The 19,832-nt window shown below is 36.8% G+C and overlaps 2 protein-coding genes across 2 annotated transcripts; both read left to right on the forward strand.

The window, feature by feature from the left end:
- The first annotated feature begins 465 nt into the window (after window positions 1-465).
- Window positions 466-1,395, forward strand: LOC110285729 (olfactory receptor 5B3-like). Its single transcript, XM_021152096.2, has one exon. It carries the CDS (start codon window positions 472-474, stop codon window positions 1,393-1,395), a length of 924 nt encoding a protein of 307 aa, XP_021007755.1. The 5' UTR covers window positions 466-471.
- Window positions 1,396-6,774: 5,379 nt separating this feature from the next.
- Window positions 6,775-9,612, forward strand: LOC110285743 (olfactory receptor 5B3-like). The gene is made up of 2 exons (XM_021152128.2): window positions 6,775-6,818; window positions 8,643-9,612. Exon 2 carries the CDS (start codon window positions 8,677-8,679, stop codon window positions 9,610-9,612), a length of 936 nt encoding a protein of 311 aa, XP_021007787.1. The 5' UTR covers window positions 6,775-6,818; window positions 8,643-8,676.
- Window positions 9,613-19,832: the final 10,220 nt, after the last annotated feature.

Below are 19,832 nucleotides of genomic sequence, written 5' to 3' on the forward strand. Positions count from 1 at the left end.
AAAGAAAGAAAGAAAGAAAGAAAGAAAGAGAGAGAAAGAGAAAGAGAAAGAGAAAGAGAAAGAGAAAGAGAAAGAGAAAGAAAGAGAAAGAAAGAGAAAGAAAGAGAAAGAAAGAGAAAGAAAGAGAGAGAGAGAAGTGGAAAGGAAAGGAAAGGAAAGGAAAGGAAAGGAAAGGAAAGGAAAGGAAAGGAAAGGAAAGGAAAGGAAAGAAAAGAGAAAAGAAAAGAAAAGAAAGAAAAGAAAAGAAAAGAAAAGAAAAGAAAAGAAAAGAAAAGAAAAGAAAAGAAAAGAAAAGAAAAGAAAAGAGAAAAGAAAAGAAAAGAAAAGAAAAGAAAAGAAAAGAAAAGAAAAGAAAAGAAAAGAAAAGAAAAGAGAAAGCCAGGGCTTCTAACCACTAAAACATCTCTCAAACCCCAATTCTACTCTTATTTTAAAAATGTAAGGCCTTCTGCTGATTAACTGATAACACTAATGGAGAACAGGACAGAAATGATACGGTTCATCCTGATGGGACTCACTGATGATCCAGACCTGCAGCTTCCCCTCTTCATCATATTTCTTCTCATCTACATCATCACCCTTGTAGGGAACCTGGGGCTGACCCTGTTGATTCTCTTGGACTCTCAGCTCCACACTCCCATGTACATTTTCCTAAGTAACCTGTCCTTAGTGGACTTCTGTTACTCTTCAACAGTCACTCCAAAAGTCATGGCTGGATTCATTATAGGAGACAAGATGATGTCCTACAATGCTTGTGCCTCTCAGATGTTCTTTTTTGCAAACTTTGCCAACGTGGAAAACTATCTTTTGGCTTCAATGGCCTATGACCGCTATGCAGCAGTCTGTAAACCCCTACATTATGCCACCACCATGACAACACGCGTGTGTGCATGTCTAGTCATTAGCTGTTATATCTGTGGTTTCCTGAATGCTTCCATCTATACTGTGAATGCATTATATCTCACCTTCTGTGAGTTAAACGTGGTCCACCATTTTTTCTGTGACATTCCAGCCGTCATGATTGCATCTTGTTCTCATAGACATGTTAATGACATGGTTCTTATTTCTGTAGCCAGCTTCAATATCTTCTTTGCGCTTATACTTATCTTAATATCCTACACATTCATTTTCACCAACATACTAAAGATGCATTCCAATTCAGGATATCGCAAAGCTCTCTCCACATGTGCCTCGCACTTCACAGCTGTCTCTATTTTCTATGGGACAATCATATTCATGTACTTGCAGCCCAGGTCCAGTCATTCCATGGACACTGACAAAATCGCATCTGTGTTCTACACCATGGTCATCCCTATGTTGAACCCTCTGGTTTACAGTCTGAGGAACAAGGATGTAAAAAGTGCATTCACAAAGATTGTATTGAGGTCAAGATAATATTTACAGCTTTGATTTTATCTTTTTGGAATGTAAATATGCCAGATTCATAGATTTATTCTTAAATATATATTGAACCACATTTTCCACCCTAAAATGAATTCAAGAAATTAAGGTGATGTCTTCTCCTCTGGAATAATATGTCAGCTTTCAAAAAGGTAACATCTTGTTCAGAAGAGTAAAGCACACATCAAATGACTATGATAATTTTAGGTGAAAAAAATATTGAATATATTGTGAAAAATATTGAATATATTATCTTTTTCCATACAAATATTTTTGCCACAACAATACAACTCTATGTAATAAGATGAATAAAAGCCCATTTAAAATACACTCATATTTTTCTTCTGAAGACTTATACAAATGAATATCAGAAAATATAACAAACATAAGAAAATAGCACAAAATAGCAGTAGAATATAACATGGGTTGTTTATGTGTCTACCTTTATGTTCAGGTAATTTTGCTCATTCCATAGGGGTATCAGGATGAACACAGCAAACATTTAATGCTTATTTCATGACTAAACTATGGATCTCTGTTTACAAATGATACTTAACACAAGTAGATTTAGTTTAAAAAAAATGTCAACACTTATCATGCTCCAAATTTAGCACTCACATGGCTAGAGCAAAATGTCATAGACAAAAGAGCTACCTCCTTTAAATGAGTTATTAGGTAAGGTTTATCACCAAATTCTTTCTCCATTACCTTCTTATTTTCTCCGTCTCCAAGACATACAGTAATAACACTTTTCTCTCCTCATTATCAGATATTTGAGTTCAAGATGTATCATTAATCTACCTTTCTTGGCTCCTCATCTTAGAGATGATTCAATAAAAGTCTTCTAGCTTCCTCAATCTCAAGATTTATAATAAAAATAAATTAGTGAAGCTTGGGAAATGAGTCAGTTGGTAAAGAGCTTACTGTACAAACATAAGGTCATGAGTTAAATCTCCAGAACCTATGTAAAATCTGGGCACAGTATCATGTGCCTATAGTCCTGACACTGCTATAGTCTCCACCATAAGAGGCTGTCACTGTTACACAGAAAGTACTCTATCAAAAACCTAGAGAAAGACAAGAGTTGCATGCTTCTGGTAAAAATATGGATTAATCTAACCATTCTACATAATACCCTAGTAGTGAGTAAAAATTCAAAAGAAATGAAATCAGTTTGGAAAGAAGAAAAGCAGCAAAACATGGAATTACACAGTCCCTTCAGTGATATTCACAGTACACAGGAAGTGGGATGGAAACCTATATGTTCTCAGCTGATTGGAGAATAGAGACTATAGTGCTCAAAAAACTTGTATGTAATGTATACTAATCATTTATACAAATATCTATTATTTATAGCAACCTGAATGTACTAGTGATCACTAAGGTTTAATCAGGGATGGGGAATGATGAAATCAAGATGGAGTCTTAGCTAAATGAAGGTTGTATAAAAAAGTGACATGAAAGCCTGCTGTTTTGCAGTTCCTTTGATTTTTTTCTTTGTGAGATTATATTACTAAATTATTTATCACGTTTCCTCCCTCCTAACACTCCAATATTCCCACTCCACACACTTAAATTTGATTTATAAGATATCAAATTTATAACCTTTTTTCATTAATTGTTATTGTAAGCACACATGTACATCTATATGCATATATATTCCTAAATATCACCTGGAAATTTAATTGATATGCTTTTCCCTAGGGTAGGTTGCTTCTGTTCCCAGATTTTCTCAGTGGCTTATAGAAATTTGTGTAGGCTTTATGCTTTATGATATCTTCAATGTGTATGATGGCATATCCAGATGTGTCATTGCTCATATTTTCCCAATAATGTTGGTTAGAACATACGTGTGTATCTTTTGATGATAATAGGAGAGAGTCTCACATCAAACTCCCTGTTCCTCTGGCTCTTACAATGATGTCACAATCCTTTTCATCAATGTTCCCTGATAATTAGGTGCAAGGCTGTTCTGTAGATGTATCTATTGCTACTGGCCTTCACAAATCTGAATGTGGATTGGATGTGGGTTTTCGTTTCCATGGGGAAGAGTGAAGAGAAATCATAGAATATAAGTTATCTCATGAAAAAAAATAGCTAAAGAGGGATTCTTTAGGGAAGAGAGTGATAAGGGAGTGATCCAGAAGACAGGAGAACATGGAGAAGATAACATTTAGGAATTATGAGAAAGTCACAAGGAATAATACTAGTAAATATTGACCTAAAAAGCAATATAATACAAATAATTTAGTATATAAGTATACATATTTAATTTAAAATTTTCTTTCTTATATGGGCTAGCAATAGTTCCTCCAAGAGTAAAATACTGCATAACAAACACATTAATACCAGACATGAACAGCCTTCTTTTGAGTTGTTTGACAGGGATGTTATGAGATTCCCAAAATGAGCAGCTTATTGTTATTTCCCTGACTTCAGAAACAGAACCTATAAAACTCTGAGCTGAAACTGACTTGAATGCCCCCTTCACTGGGTCTATATTTCATGGTAACAGTTATAGTATACTAACCTTGAAAATATGGAAACAACTATGTGTTCCAATCAGATATGAGTCCTAGGAATACGATCAACCACCAACATTGAATAACACCAAGGGTGCTACAGTGGCAAGAACATATTGGCAGTAACCAACAGCTCTTGCACTTGACTTAAGGCCCACTTGACAAGAGGGATACCGTGTCTGGTGCTCCAAACCTTAATAACCAATTTGTGCTAGTTAACTTATGATCATTGGAAGAGAACGTACAACCTCTAATTTACTAAGTCAGCACATTCTCTAACAACAATATAAAGATTTGTTTTTATACCCAAATGTAAACACAGAAAGCTATTTCTTCTAAGTCAATGAGAACACATAAATGAAAGTAAGATACATAAGAGTGTAGGTCTCCTATGTTACTAAATATTGTGTATCCTGAAAGTGGTTGAGATGCAAAAATCCCAGTACTGATTGTGGGACATTGACTTGTGAATTGATAATAAGATCATCTGTGAAGGCCTTATAAAGCAATACAGATTCTCATCATTCCTCTGGGTTATAGTATAAATAGTTGATAAGATTTTATAACTGAAGGCAGCATTAAACATTTGTTGCAAAATAAAAGAAATTACTCTGGAACTGAGCTTTTAAGGTTCCAGAATGTGACAGAAGGTGCTACAAAGGATGTTGTGACAAAAAAAGTTTTCAATTGTCTTCCCCAGCTGTGAACACTGTGAACTAAAATACTAACCTCCCAGGTCATATAGACTCATCAGTGCAACAGTAGATTAGCTTTTATGAGGGCAACTGAGAGTCCTCTTGATTTGAAGCCTAGTCTATAATAGGGAATTTAAGGCTGGTACTACTAGTAAAAGTAACAACAACAACAAAAGAAAATGAAAATAAACAGGACTTAGGAGATTTTGTGTTCTGGGATGGGGGAATGGAGGCACATGTACAACTTTTGTATAGCTAAATTAACATGGTGATTTCTAGGTCTTTATGCTTATACCAATAAAAAAGCACTAGACCTCAGCCTTAAATATAGAAAAATGCTACTCTGAAAAAAGGAAGAAAGGAAGAAAAGAAGGAAGGAAGGAAGGAAGGAAGGAAGGAAGGAAGGAAGGAAGGAAGGGAGGGAGGGAGGGAGGGAGGGAGGGAGGGAGGGAGGGAGAGAGAAAGGGAGAGAGAGAGAGAAAGAGAGAGAGAGAGAGAAAGGAAGGAAGGAAGGAAGAGGAAAGGGAAGGGAAGGAAAGAAAGAGAGAGAGGGAAAGAGAGAGATAGAAAGAGAGTGGGAAGAAAGGAAGGAAGAAAAGAAGGAAGGAAAAAAGAAAAAATAAAGAAGGAGAGAAAGAAGAAAGAAAGAAAGAGAGAGACAGAGAGAGAGAGAAGGAAGGAAGGAAGGAAGGAAGGAAGGAAGGAAGGAAGGAAGGAAGGAAGGAAGGAAGGAAGGAAGAGGAAAGGGAAGGAAAGAAAGAAAGAGAGAGAGGGAAAGAGAGAGAAAGAAAGAGAGTGGGAAGAAACGAAGGAAGAAAAGAAGGAAGAAAAAAGAAAAAATAAAGAATGAGAGAAAGAAGAGAGAGAGAGAGACAGAGAGAGAGAGAGACAGAGAGAGAGAAGGAAGGAAGGAAGGAAGGAAGGAAGGAAGGAAGGAAGGAAGGAAGGAAGGAAGGAAGGAAGGAAGGAAGGAAGGAAAGTGGCATCCTCAGCCTTCTCCAGAGAAGTTTCTTTTCCCTATGAATAGTGATAAGCACAGGCATCCATCTCATGGCTGCTCAAGGTGCTGAGCTAAGTGGCATGGGATTTCCAGGTCCTGAGGCCACATATGCTACCTATTCAATAGGTGAGAGACCATCACAGAGTAGAAGGCATAAAGTTCATGAGTTCCAAAAAACATGGAGAAGGGCTGCAAAATGGCATAGCCATCACAATATCACCTTACAACTTCCTATGCTTCCTGGACTTGCTTATACTGAACTAGGCCAGTCAAAGTCACTTATAGATGGCAGTAGGGCTCATGGGACACTAAACATCTCTGAGCTGTTGGCCATTACTGGCATATGGGTGAGCCCCAATCAAATTCTTCAGTTGTGTACATGATAGGGAGTATTAAGGAGTAGTTGCAAACTTCAGGCCACGTGGCTAGTCTCAGTTTAACATCATGAGTCCCCAAAGTCAGGAGTGAAAGTCAGGAAGAATGGATACAAGCTAGAATGGAGTGAGTATAATAAAAGGCATAATGTGCCAGTGTGATATTTTCAAGGAGCAAATTGAATAAAATTATACAAAAACAGGAAAAATATTATTATTACTAATAGGCATAATTTCAGTTATCAGTAAAACACTTTAATTTTTTAAAATGTAATAAGACTTTTGGTCCCTGGAGGTAGGTGAATTGCTTCTTCCCTAGGAATACTAGATGGCAACTGCTCAAGTATTCTCATAGGGGAAACGTCCAGAGTTTGCTCAGTCTATTTAATTCTCTCAAGATCTCCTTGCACTAGCCTCTAAATCCCTATTTGATTGTGGTAACAGTGTTTTAAACAATATCCTGCAGGGCATGACTCAGTGGTCATCATTAACCATGTGAGTGATCATCATTGTAAGTACAAAAATTCTTGACTTCCCTGAAGACTTGCTGTGAATGTTTAGCCAGTATCAAAGACATTTCCACATAGAAGACACACAGGATGCACTTATCTACTGTGAATGTATATTAACTGTGTAGAAAAGTGAGTTTCATTATAACGTTTTCTACTTGTTTATAATGTATGATGCTCATAGACACTGCTAATTGTTTAACTTTGAATTGTTGCTTCTTTATCGGGTAGCTAACTATACTTCATTATTTACAGAAATGACATAAAAGTTGTACAAGAAGGGATTACAGCATACATATTTTACCTATGAAGAGGAGGTACGTGAATTTTCCCAGGAAAAAGAATTCCACAGACTTCATGTTGATTTGAAATTTGACCCATGCTCCTGTTCTTTCTGTGATTTTTCTTTGCATTAAAATACAATTTGGCAATAGACTCTAGTGGTTTTATGACTTCAGTATTATTCAATATTGCATATTCTTTGGATTCCCTTAAAATGCTTTGCTTATACAATATGTAAGCACCTAATTGAGAATGGAATTATATGAACTATATGTGAACCAAATAAGATGTTCAAAAGCACGTTTTATATCACTGGGGTGAAAGGGGTCCATGAATGCTAAAATGTATACCATGGAGGTGTCATTAGTTTATTTTATAAATCATGATCCTAGCTCTCAATAAATGCAAACAAATACAAGCAGACTTATTTTTGGCTTTATGTTAGATGTATCTTTTCTCCACAGGGCATGTAAAACACATAAAAATGCAAAATGTGGAATGTGACAATGCCAAGTTGAAAGAGGTCATATTGAATTATGAATTAATAAACTCCAAACTTCAATTCAAATTTATTTTAATCTCATGCTTACTCTTAAGGAATGGCTTAAGCTTTTAAATCTGCTTCCTTTCCTAACAGACACACAGATACACACACACAGAGAGAGACAGAGAGGGACACATACAGAACTCCTTCATTATTAATTGAATCAAATCCTAAAATTGACCATGTGTGTTAAAGTTGGCAATCTGATAACTTCAAAAGCAGGAGGTACTTGAACTTGCTAAAGATTGATGGGAGTAAGGGTAATAAGAAATGTGTAACTAGGGGAGGATGTCTCACCAAGTTTTTCAGAAGGGAAAGAAATTCAGAAATAGTATTATTTCTGTACAAGGTCAGATTCAAATAAAATTTAAATATTATGAAACTTAGAAAGAGATCTATGTTGAAGACAGTTTGCCACAATCTGTGAGTAGCCAATATCACAATATTCATAAGACAAAGAATGGATTTTAAGAAGGCATGACTTTTTTATATTTTCAATTTTTTTTAATTTATTCACTACTTCCCCCTCACTGCCCCTCCTCTCAGCCACTCTCTCCCACAAATGTTCCCTCCTATTCCTTCCCTACTCTTGAATTCATAGCCATAGTATTTATTTTAGAGAACACACATTTCTAGGCCCTTGTTTCCCAGGACAAAAGATTGAACAAGGAGCATGTGTTTAGAAATAGAAAGAGAAGTCTGGAATTCTAGTAATGCTGAGTTTGTGCCAAAGTACACATGTACGTATAACTTCTCTTATCTTCAATTTATCTAAAATTCTGTTTGGAGTCTCATGCTTGGAAATCACAATGGGTTAAATAAAATCAAGAACCCAAAGCAAAGACTAGCATTTTACACTTAAAATATGAATAAATTACCCAAACTTTGTGTTCCATAACACAATGAAAACAATAACAATTCTAATATAATTAAGAAGATATGTGGAATAAACATCACCTAGAGAAGACCTTGGAAACAAAACAACATAGAAAGTAAATTTTTATTGTACTCAGAACTGAATTGGAAATCATTCACACATCACTTTAATCACATTCATTATTAAATAATCTCAATTTCTGTACATGAACTACAAAAATTTAAAGTTGGGTGACAACATAGGAAAACAATTAATAATCACTAAATTTTGGCATATCTAACCTTTTATATAACTAAAATGCCAAATTTAATTTGGGAAAAGTTTATTTTCTACGTAATTTCAAAGTACCGATTATTGTTCAACCAAGTCATAGTTCCACACTTAAGCATTTCTATTTTGATTCAGCTTCTTTATCATCATGGTTCTCTTTTCCAATAGATGTGAATATTCTAGCGATTGAAAGATATCTCTGATGGAGAATAATACAAAAGTGACAGAGTTTCTTCTGCTGGGACTCACCAATGACCCAGAATTACAGCTTCCACTCTTCATGATATTTCTCCTCATTTACACCATCACCCTGGTGGGAAATCTGGGGCTGATTCTACTGATTGTTCTGGACTCTTGTCTCCACACTCCCATGTACATTTTTCTAGGTAATCTGTCTTTGGTTGATTTTTGTTACTCCTCAGCTATCACACCCAGAGTCATGACTGAGCTTCTAATAGGAAAAAAGGTCATTTCCTACAATGACTGTGCTGCTCAGATGTTCTTTTTTGTAGCATTCTGTACTGTGGAAAATTATCTCTTGGCCTATGATCGCTATGCAGCAGTGTGTAAGCCATTGCACTATGCCAGCACTATGACTACAAGAGTATGCATCTATCTTTCTATAGGTTCTTATTTGTGTGGTTTCCTGAATGCCTCCATCAACACTGGAAGCACTTTCAGTCTTTTCTTCTGTAGGTACAATATGGTTCATCATTTCTTCTGTGACATTCCAGCAGTCATGGTTCTCTCTTGCTCAGACAAGCACTTCAGTGAGCTGCTTCTTGTTTATGTAGGGAGCTTCAGTGTATTTTTTGCTCTCTTGGTTATTTGTATATCCTACATATTCATTTTTATCACAATTGCTAAAATGCACTCAAGTGCTGGATATGGAAAGGCTGCATCCACTTGTGCCTCACACTTCACTGCAGTGTCTATTTTCTATGGGACTGTCATATTCATGTATTTGCTGCCCAGCTCCAGTCACTCCATGGACACTGATCAAATCGCTTCTGTGTTCTACACCATGGTCATCCCTATGCTGAACCCTCTGGTCTACAGTCTGCGGAACAAAGAAGTCAAGAGTGCATTCACAAAAATTTTTCAGGTGGCAAAACAGTATGTAATGCTTTATTTTTAATGTTGTAGGATAAATAATATTCATCATTTTCTGCTCCATAAAATTAAATTCCAGAATGGATTCTCATATTCCTGTACCGTTAAGGTATAGAGGTATAGAAAAAATGAACTCTACTGTATTCCGCAGCTTATGAGGTTTTTTTGTTTTTGTTTTTGTTTTGTTTGTTTGTTTGTTTGTTTTGGCCTTCATGACAATACCCCGGTGAAGGATATTTATGTACATTTTTAATTAGTGTCTGCTGAAGTGTAATCCTAATATTAGGAAAATATAGACAATATGTTCAAACTCAACTATAAGCATGCATTTATATATTTGATGTTAATTGACAACTCAAAAAAGAAACGTTTCATATACACTTTTCTATGCTGACACATTTTGAAGCTTTGCCTTATGTTTCAATGACATTTTTAAACATTTATTTATTTATTTATATGAGTACACTGCATCTGTCTTCAGACATACTTGAAGAGTGCACTGGATCCCATTACAGATGGTTGTGAGCTACCATGTGGTTTATGGGAATGAACTCAGTACCTCTGGCAGAGCGGTCAATGCACTTAACTGCTGAGCCATCTCTTCAGCCTATCAATAACATTTTTTGAGTCTTGCTTTTTTTATTGGTCAGTGAATATTTGTATATTAATATAAATAAATAAATGTTTTAAAATGTCATTGAAACATAAGGCAAAGGTTCAAAATGTGTCAGCATAGAAAAATGTATATGAAACATTTCTTTTTGAGCTGTCAATTAACATCAAGTATATAAATGCATGCTTATAATTGAGTTTGAACATATTGTCTATATTTTCCTAATATAGGAATATACACGTGCTAAGCAAGAGCCACATGTTGCCATTGAAGTAAGAATTCATAACATAGGTCATAGAAGCATGCTATAATTGCACAATTTGTTTAAATGAATGATTAGATCACAGTGACTCGATGTGTCTCTTATGCACCAAAACTAGGTGCTTTTAAATAAATTCTTAGTGTATGTACAGAATGAGTGTTTTAGAAAATGACAGGCAATTCTAAAGCTTGGCATAAAAGGATGCTAAAGATATGTTTTGCTTCAATAATGCTGATATTACATGGCTTTTTAAAATCATGTTTAATAGTTATGTGAAGTACATTCTCTAGACATTATCTAAACTTGAGTTTCAAAGCTCTACATTGGGATTCAAAAACTGGCCTACAGTTTCCAGAAGGAAAGTTATCATTCCTGTGTGGAGGCTATTCTTACCAATCTTAATACCATTTGTGAACTAGAAACTAATAAACTAATTATACAAAATTCTGATTTCATACATTCATGCACACAAGAGTGAGGTTACTGGCTTATATTGTGTTTCCTAAGGTTATAACCATTTAAATCGAAAGTCCCTTAAATGTCATTTATATTTTTACAATCTCTGTAAAATTTCAAATAAGCAAGCCCCCAATACAGTAGTGGTAAATGCTATGCTAGGAACAGTCTTATAACAGATTACAAAAGCCTATAATGTGACATGTTAAACATGAATTGATTGGCATGTAAAATGAATTTTTAAGATTATAATTATTTATTTACTTATTTATTTATTCATTTTTACACTCCAGATCTTATTACCCTTCCCCGATGGTCTACCCTCCACTGTTCCACATTCCATATCTCCTCCCCACTACCTCTCTCCACGAGGATGTCTCCACCAGCAATGTCACCTGACCTCTAAACTCCCTGGGGCCTCCAGTCTCTGGAGGGTTAGGTATATCATCCCTGATTGAACCCAGACCTGGCAGTCCTCTGCTGTATATGTGTTGCAGGGCTTCATATCATCTGATGTATGCTGCCTGGTTGGTGGTCCAATATTTGTGAGATCTCAGGGATCCAGGCTAATTGAGGCTGCTGAGCCTCCTACAGGATTGCCCTCCTCCTCAGCTTCTTTCAGCCTTCCATAATTCAACACCAGGGCTCAGCAGCTTCTGTCCTTTGGTTGGATGCAAATATCTGCATCTGACTCTTTCAGCTGATTGATGGGTCTTCCAGAGTATGGTCATGCTAGGTCCATTTTTTGAGCCCTGTATAACCTCAGTAATATTGTCAGGTCTTGAGACTTCCCCTTGAGCTAGATCCCACTTTGGGCCTGTAGTCAGACCTTTTTTTTCATCAGAATCCTCTCCATTTCCATCCCTGCAGTTCTTTCAGACAGGAACAATTATGGGTCAGAGTTTTGACTATGGGTGGTGATCCCCCACCTCTTTTGATATCCTGTCTTCTTGATAGATTTGGGTTCTAAAAGTTCCATTTCCCTACTGTTGGGCATTTCATCTAAAGTCCCTCCTTTTGAATCCTGAGATTCTCTCATCTCCTAGGTCTCTGGTCCATTCTGGGGGATCCCCTAACTTCTTACCTCCCTAGGCATCCTGTTTCTATCCTTTCTGCTGACCTTCAGGGATTCAGTCCCTTTCCCTCACCAAATTCCAAATCAGGTTCCCCTCCCCCTTCCCCTTGATCCCTCCCAGGTCCCTCCCTCCATCTCCACTTGTGATTGCTTTCTTCCCTTTCTCAAGTGGAAATGAAGCATCCTTACTTGGGTCCTTCATCCTGTTGACCTTTTTGAGTTCTGAAGACTATATCTTAGATATTCTGTACTTTTTTCTGGCCAATATTCACTTAGTGAGTACATACAATGCATGCATTTTGTGTCTCAGTTACCTCACTCAGGATAATATTTTCTTGTTCCATCCATTTGCCTGCAAAACTCATGATGTCCTCATTCTTAATAACTGAGTAGTATTCCATTGTGGAAATGATCCACATTTTCTGTATACATTCTTCTGTCAGAGGACATCTAAGGTGTTTCCAGCTTCTGGCTATCATAAATAAGGCTACTGTGTACAGAGTGGTACATAGTGGAACATGTGCCCCTGTAACATGGTGGAGCATTTTGCTGCATACAAGAAACAAACCTAAATAACAAAGATAGATACTACCTCAGAGTAAAAGGATGGAAAAGGGTCTTCCAAGCAAATGGTTACAGGAAAAAAGCTGGAGTTTCCATCTTAATATCAAATAAAATAGACTTTCAACCAAAAGTTATCAAGAATGATGAGGAAGGAGACTTCATATTCATAAGGTGAAAATCCACCAAGAGAAAGTCTCAATTCTGCATATCTATGCCCCAAATGCAGGAGTGCCCACATTCATGAAATAAGGTTTACTAAAGCCCAACACACACATTGAAACCCACACAATAATAGTGGGAGACTTCAACACCCATTCTCATCAATGGGCAGGTCATTGAAACAAAAACTAAAAAGAGACAGTGGAAACTAATAGAGGTTATAAAACCAAATGGATTTAATAGATATGTACAGAGCATTTCACCCTAAAACAACAGAATACACATTCTTCTCAGTACCTCATGGTACCTGCTCCAGAATCAACAACATAATTGGTCACAAGAGAACCCTCAACCAATACAAGAAAAATGAAATAATACCATGCATCCTATCAGATCACCTTGGCCTAAGGCTGCTCTTCAAGAACAGCAAAAACTACAGAAAGCACAAATATACATGGAAAATGAATAATTCTTTACTCAATTATAACTTAGTCCAGGAAGAAATAAAGAAATAAATTGAAGCCTTCCTGGAATTTAATGAAAATGTTAACACACCATACCCAAACTTATGGAGCACAATGAAAGCAGTGCTTAGAGGAAAGTTCATAGAACTAAGTGACCTGGTAGAGAAATTGGAGAGATCTTACACTAACAACTTAACCAAACACCTGAGAGCTCTAGAACAAAAAGGAAGCAAACTCATCCAAGAGGAGTAGAAGCCAGGAAATAGTCAAATTCAGAGCTGAAATCAACCAAATGAAAACAGAGAAAACAATACAAAGATTCAGAAAAAACAGAAGCTGTTTCTTTGAAAGAATCAACAAGATAGATAAACCTCTAGCCAAATTAAATAAAGGGCCAAGAGGCAGTATACAAATTTACAAAATCAGAAATGAAAAGTGAGATGTATGTCTCTGTTTAGTTTCTGTTTCAATGACCTGTCCATTGGTGAGAGTGGGGTACTGACATCTACCACTATTATTGTGTGGGGTTCAATGTGTTTTCTGATCTAAAGTAAAGGTGTTTTTATGAATGTGGGTATCCTTGCATCTGAGACATAGGTGTTCAGAATTGAGAATTACTTTCTGTAGATTTTTCTTTTGATGAATATGAAGTGTCCTTCCCCATCATGTTTGATAACATTTGGATGAAATGCTATATTATTGCATATCTGGATGGAAAGAACCCTATAGAACACCAAATATATTAGACCAGAAAAAAATCCTCTTGCCACATTTTAATCAAAACACCAAATGTACAGAACAAAGAAAGAATATTAAAAGATCTAAGAGGAAAAATGCCAAGTAATATATAGAGGAAGACCTATCAGAATTACTCCAGACTTCTCAACACAGACCCTAAAAGCCAGAAGAGCCTGAACATAAGTCTTGCAGATCCTAAGAGAACACAAATCCAACCAAGTCTACAATATCCTGCAAAACTCTCAATCAACCTAAATGGAAAATCAAATATTCCATGACAAAATCAAATTTAAGCGATATCTTTCCACGAATCAGGCCCTACAGAGGATTCTAGAAGGAAAACCCCAACACAAAATGATTACCTACACCAAAAACAAACAAACAAAAAACAAAAACAAAACAAAAACAAAAATATTAATCATCTTACAACAAAACCAAAAGGAAAGAATCACACAATAATGCCACCTACAACAATAAACATAACAGGAACTAAAAATATTCTATCTTTAATATCTCTCAATATCAACAGTCTCACTTCCCCAATAAAATGACATAAACTAACATATTAGATACACAAGCAAGATCCAGCATTTTGCTACATGAAAGAAGTATGCCACAATGACAAAGACAGACACTATCTCAGAGATAAAGACTGGAAGAAAGTCTTCCAATAAATAATTTTTAAAAATTTTTTTACTAGATGTTTTTTCATTTACATTTCTAATGCTATCCCAAAAGTCCCCTATACCCTCCCTCTGGCCTTCTCCTATATCCACTTACTCCCCCTTTTTGGCCCTGGCATTCTCCTGTACATATATAGATGGCTAGACCAAGGGACCTCTGTTGGGGCCAGCCTGTGGTTCTCATGTCCGGGTTGGAGCCTGGGAGGCAACCAGAGCTGAAAGAAAAGAGGGAACCTAGCAGATCGAGAAATAATGGAAACCAAGACAAGCTACTCTGTTCAAGGCTCAAATGTTTAATGGCGAATGCTCTTATAAAAGAGGCGAGAGGCCCATTCCCACCAATTCATCCTTGGAGGCCAGCTGCAGGTGACCACGTGCAGGACAGTGTGTGGTCTCAGGAGTAGCTTGGCGACCTCCCAGCAGGTAGCAGTATCTTGAAGAGGAACAGTGACAGTGGCTGAACAATAATGATCTAGGGAGGCTCTATCTTAGATAATCTCCTGAGTGGCAGCAAAGTCAAGGTCTGGTGCAGCCAGCTTTAGGCTGGAGGAGGTAACAGGCCTTTCTTCCCAAAGTCTTCTGCTACATATGCAGCTAGACACGAGCTCTGGGGTACTGATTAGTTCATATTGCTGTTCTACCTATAGGGTTGCAGACCCCTTTAGCTCTTGGGTACTTTCTCTAGCTCCTACATTGGGGGCCCTGTATTCCATCCTATAGATGACATTGAGCATCCACTTCTGTATTTGCCAGGCACTGCCATAGCCTCATACGAGACAGCTATAACGGGGTCACTTCAGCAAAATCTTTCTGGCATTGTGCAATAGTGTCTGGGGTTGGTGGCTGATTATGGGATGGGTCCCCGGGTAGGGTAGTCTGTGAATAGTCCATCCTTTCGTCTTAGCTCCAAACTTTGTCTCTGCAACTCCTTCCATGGATATTTTATTCTCTATTCTAGGGAAGAATGAAGTATCCACCCATTTGGTCTTCCCTCGTCTTGATTTTCTTGTGTTTTGGAAGTTGTATCTTGGGTATTCTAGGTATCTGGGCTAATATCCACTTATCAGTGAGGGCATATCAAGTGACTTCTTTTGTGATTGGGTTACCTCACTCAGAATGATATCCTTCAGATATATCCATTTACCTAAGAATTTCATAAATTCATTGTTTTTAATATCTGAGTAGTACTCCATTATGTAAATGTAACACATTTTCCCCATCCATTCCTCTGTTGAGGGGCATCTGGGTTGTTTCCAGATTCTGGCTATTATAAATATTGTTGCTATGAACATAGTGGAGCAGGTGTTCTTATTACGAGTTGGAACTTCTTCTGGGTATATACCCAGAAGAGGTATTGCTGGATCTTCCGGTAGAATTATGTCCAAGATTCTGCGGAATCTCCAGACTGACATCCAGAGTGGTTCTACAAGCTTGCAATCTCACCAAAAATGGAGAAGTGTTCCTCTTTCTCCACATCCTCACCAGCATCTGCTGTCACCTTAATTTTTGATCTTAGCCATTCTGACTGGTGTGAGGTGGAATCTCAGGGTTGTTTTGATTTGCATTTCCCTGATGATTAAGGATGTTGAACATTTTTTTCAGGTGCTTCTTGGCCATTCTGTATTCCTCAGTTGAGAATTCTTTATTTAGCTCTGAACCCCATTTTTAATGGGGTTGTTTGAATTTCGGGAGTCCAGCTTCTTGAGCTCTTTGTATATATTGGATATTAGTCCCCTATCAGATTTAGGATTGATAAAAATCCTTTCCCAATCTGTTAGTGGCCTTTTTGTCTTATTGACAGTGTCTTTTTCTTACAGAAGCTTTGCAATTTGATGAGGTCCCATTTGTCAATTCTTGATCTTACAGCACAAGCCATTGCTGATCTTTTTAGGAATTTTCCCCCTGTGCCGATATCTTCAAGACTTTCTCCTCTATTAATTTCAGTGTCTCTGGTTTTATGTGGAGGTCTTTAATCCACTTAGACTGGAGCTTTGTACAAGGAGATAAGAATGGATCAATTTGCATTCTTCTACATGATAACCACCAGTTGTGCCACCACCATTTGTTGAAAATGCTGTCTTTTTTCCATTGGATGGTTTTAGCTCCCTTGTCAAAGATTAAATGACCATAGCTGTGTGAATTCCATTTCTGGGTCTTCAATTCTATTCCATTGATCTACCTGTCTGTCATTGTACCAGTACCATGCAGTTTTTAATCACAATTGCTCTGTAGTACAGCTTAATGTCAGGCATGGTGATTCCACCAGAGGTTCTTTTATTGTTGAGAATAATTTTTGGTATCCTAGGTTTATTTTTTCAGATGAATTTGCAAATTGCCCTTTCTATCTCAGTGAAGAATTGAGTCGGAATTTTGATCGGGATAGCATTGAATTTATAGATTGCTTTTGGCAGGATAGCCATTTTTACTAAATTAATCCTGCTGATCCATGAGCATGGGAGATCTTTCCATCTTCTGAGATCTTCAATTTCTTTCTTCACAGACTTGAAGTTCCTGGCATACAGATCTTTCACTTCCTTAGTTAGAATCACATGAAGGCATTTTATATTATTTGTGACTATTGTGAAGGGTGTTGTTTCCCTAATTTCTTTCTCATTCCGTTTATCCTTTGTGTAGAGGGAAGGCCATTAATTTCTTTGAGTTAATTTTATATCCAGCGATTGCATTGACACTATTTATCAGGTTTAGGAGTTCTCTGGTGGAATTTTTGCAGTCACTTATGTACAGTCATATCATCTGCAAATAGTGATATTTTGACTTCTTCCTTTTCAACTTGTATCCTCTTGATGTCCTTTTGTTGTCAAATTGCTCTGGCTAGAACTTCAAGTACTATATTGAATAAGTAGGAAGAAAGTGGGCATCCTTGTCTAGTCCCTGCCTTTAGTGGGATTGCTTCGAGTTTCCTTCCATTTAGTTTAATGTTGGCTACTGGTTTGCTGTAGATTGCTTTTATTATGTTTAGGTATGGGCTTGAATTCCTGATCTTTCCAACACGTTTATCATGAAGGGGTGTTGGGATTGTCAAATGCTTTCTCAGCATCTAAAGAGATGATCGTTTTGTTTTGTTTTTGTTTTTGTTTTGTCTTTGGGTTTGTTTATATATATGGATTACATTGATGGATTTCTGTATATTAAACCATCCCTGCATCCCTGAGATGAAGCCTACTTGGTCATGATGGATGATCGTTTTGATGTGTTTTTGGATTCGGTTTGTGAGGATTTTATTGAGTATTTTTGCATAGATATTCATAAGAGAAATTGGTCTGAAGTTCTCTTTCTTTATTGGATCTTTGTGAGGTTTAGGTATCAGAGTAATTGTGGCTTCATAGAATGAATTGGGTAGGGTACCTTCTGTTTCTATTTTGTGGAATAGTTTGAGAAGAGTTGGAATTAGGTCTTCTTTGACGGTCTGATAGAACTCTGCACTAAACCCATCTGGTCCTGGGCTTTTTTTGGTTGGGAAACTATTGATGACTGCTTCTATTTTTTTTAGGAGAAATGGGACTGTTTAGGTCATTAATCTGATTCTGATTTAACTTTGGTACCTGGTATCTGTCTAGAAATTTGTCCATTTCATCCAGGTTTTCTAGTTTTGTTGCAAATAGCTTTTGTAGTAGGATCTGATGATGTTTTTTGGATTTCCTCAGGTTCTGTTGTTATGTCTCCTTTTTCATTTTTGATTTTGTTAATTAGGATACTGTCCCTGTGCCCTCTTCTTAGACTGGCTAAGGGTATATCATCTCGTTGATATTCTCAAAGAACAAGCTCCAGGTTTGGTTGATTTTCGAATAGTTCTTTTTGTTTCCACTTGGTTGATGTTAGCTCTGAGTTTGATTATTTACTGCTGTCTACTCCTCTTGGGTGAATTTGCTTCCTTTAGTTCTAGAGCTTCTAGGTGTGCTGTCAGTCTGCTAGTGTACGCTCTCTCTAGTTTCTTTTTGGAGGCACTGAGGGCAATAAGTTTTCCTCTTAGGACTGCCTTCATTGTGCCCCATAAGTTTGGGTAGGTTGTGGCTTCATTTTCATTAAACTCTTAAAAAGTCTTTAATTTCTTTCTTTATTTCATCCTTGACCAAGGAATCATTGAGTAGAGTGTTGTTCAGTTTCCACGTGAATGTAGGCTTTCTATTATTTATGTTGTTATTGAAGATCAGCCTTATTCTGTGGTGATCAGATAGTATGCATGGGATAATTTCAATATTTTTGTATCTGTTGAGTCCTGTTTTGTGACCAATTATATTGTCAGTTTTGGAGGAGGTACCATGTGGCACTGAGAAGAAGGTATATCCTTTTGTTTTAGGATAAAATGTTCTGTAGATATCAATTAAATCCATTTGTTTCATAACTTCTGTTAGTCTCCATGTGTCTCTGTTCAGTTTCTGTTTCCAGGATCTGTACATTGGTGAGAGTGAGGTGTTGAAGTCTCCCACTATTATTGTGTGAAATGCAATGTGTGCTTTGAGCTTTACTAATGTTTCTTTAATTAATGTGGCTGCCCTTGTATTTGGAGCATAGATATTTAGATTTGAGAGTTCATCTTGGTAGATTTTACCTTTGATGAGTATGAAGTGTCCCTCCTTGTCTTTGATAACTTTGGATTGGAAGTCAATTTTATTCAATTTAAGAATGGCTACTTCAGCTTGTTTCTTCAGACCATTTCCTTGGAAAATTGTTTTCCAGCCTTTCACTCTGAGGTAGTATCTGTCCTTTTCCTTGAGGTGGGTTTACTATAAGCAACAAAATGTTGGGTCCTGTTTCTGTAGCCAGTCTATTAGTCTATGTCTTTTTAAATTGGGGAATTGAATCCATTGTTATTAAGAGAAATTAAAGAATAGTAATTGTTGCTTTCTGTCATTTTTGTTGTTAAAGTTGGGATTCTGTTCTTGCTGCTTTCTTCTTTTAGGTTTGTTAAAGGATTACTTTCTTGCTTTTTCTAGGGTATAGTTTCCGTCCCTGTGTTGGTGTTTTCCCTTTATTTTCCTTTGAAGGGCTGGATTCGTAGAAAGTTATTGTGTGAATTTGGTTTTATCATGGAATACTTTGGTTTCTCTATCTATGGTAATTCAGAGTTTTCTGGGTATAGTAGCCTGGACTAGCATTTGTGTTCTCTTAGGGTCTGCATAACATCTTTCCAGGATCTTCTGGCTTTCATAGTCTCTGGTGAGAAGTCTGTTGTAATTCTAAATTCTAAATTCTGCCTTTATATGTTACTT

The sequence above is a fragment of the Mus caroli genome, unplaced genomic scaffold, assembly GCF_978045245.1.
Source record: "Mus caroli unplaced genomic scaffold, Mus_caroli_1 scaffold_20, whole genome shotgun sequence".
Classification (NCBI taxonomy): domain Eukaryota; kingdom Metazoa; phylum Chordata; class Mammalia; order Rodentia; family Muridae; genus Mus; species Mus caroli.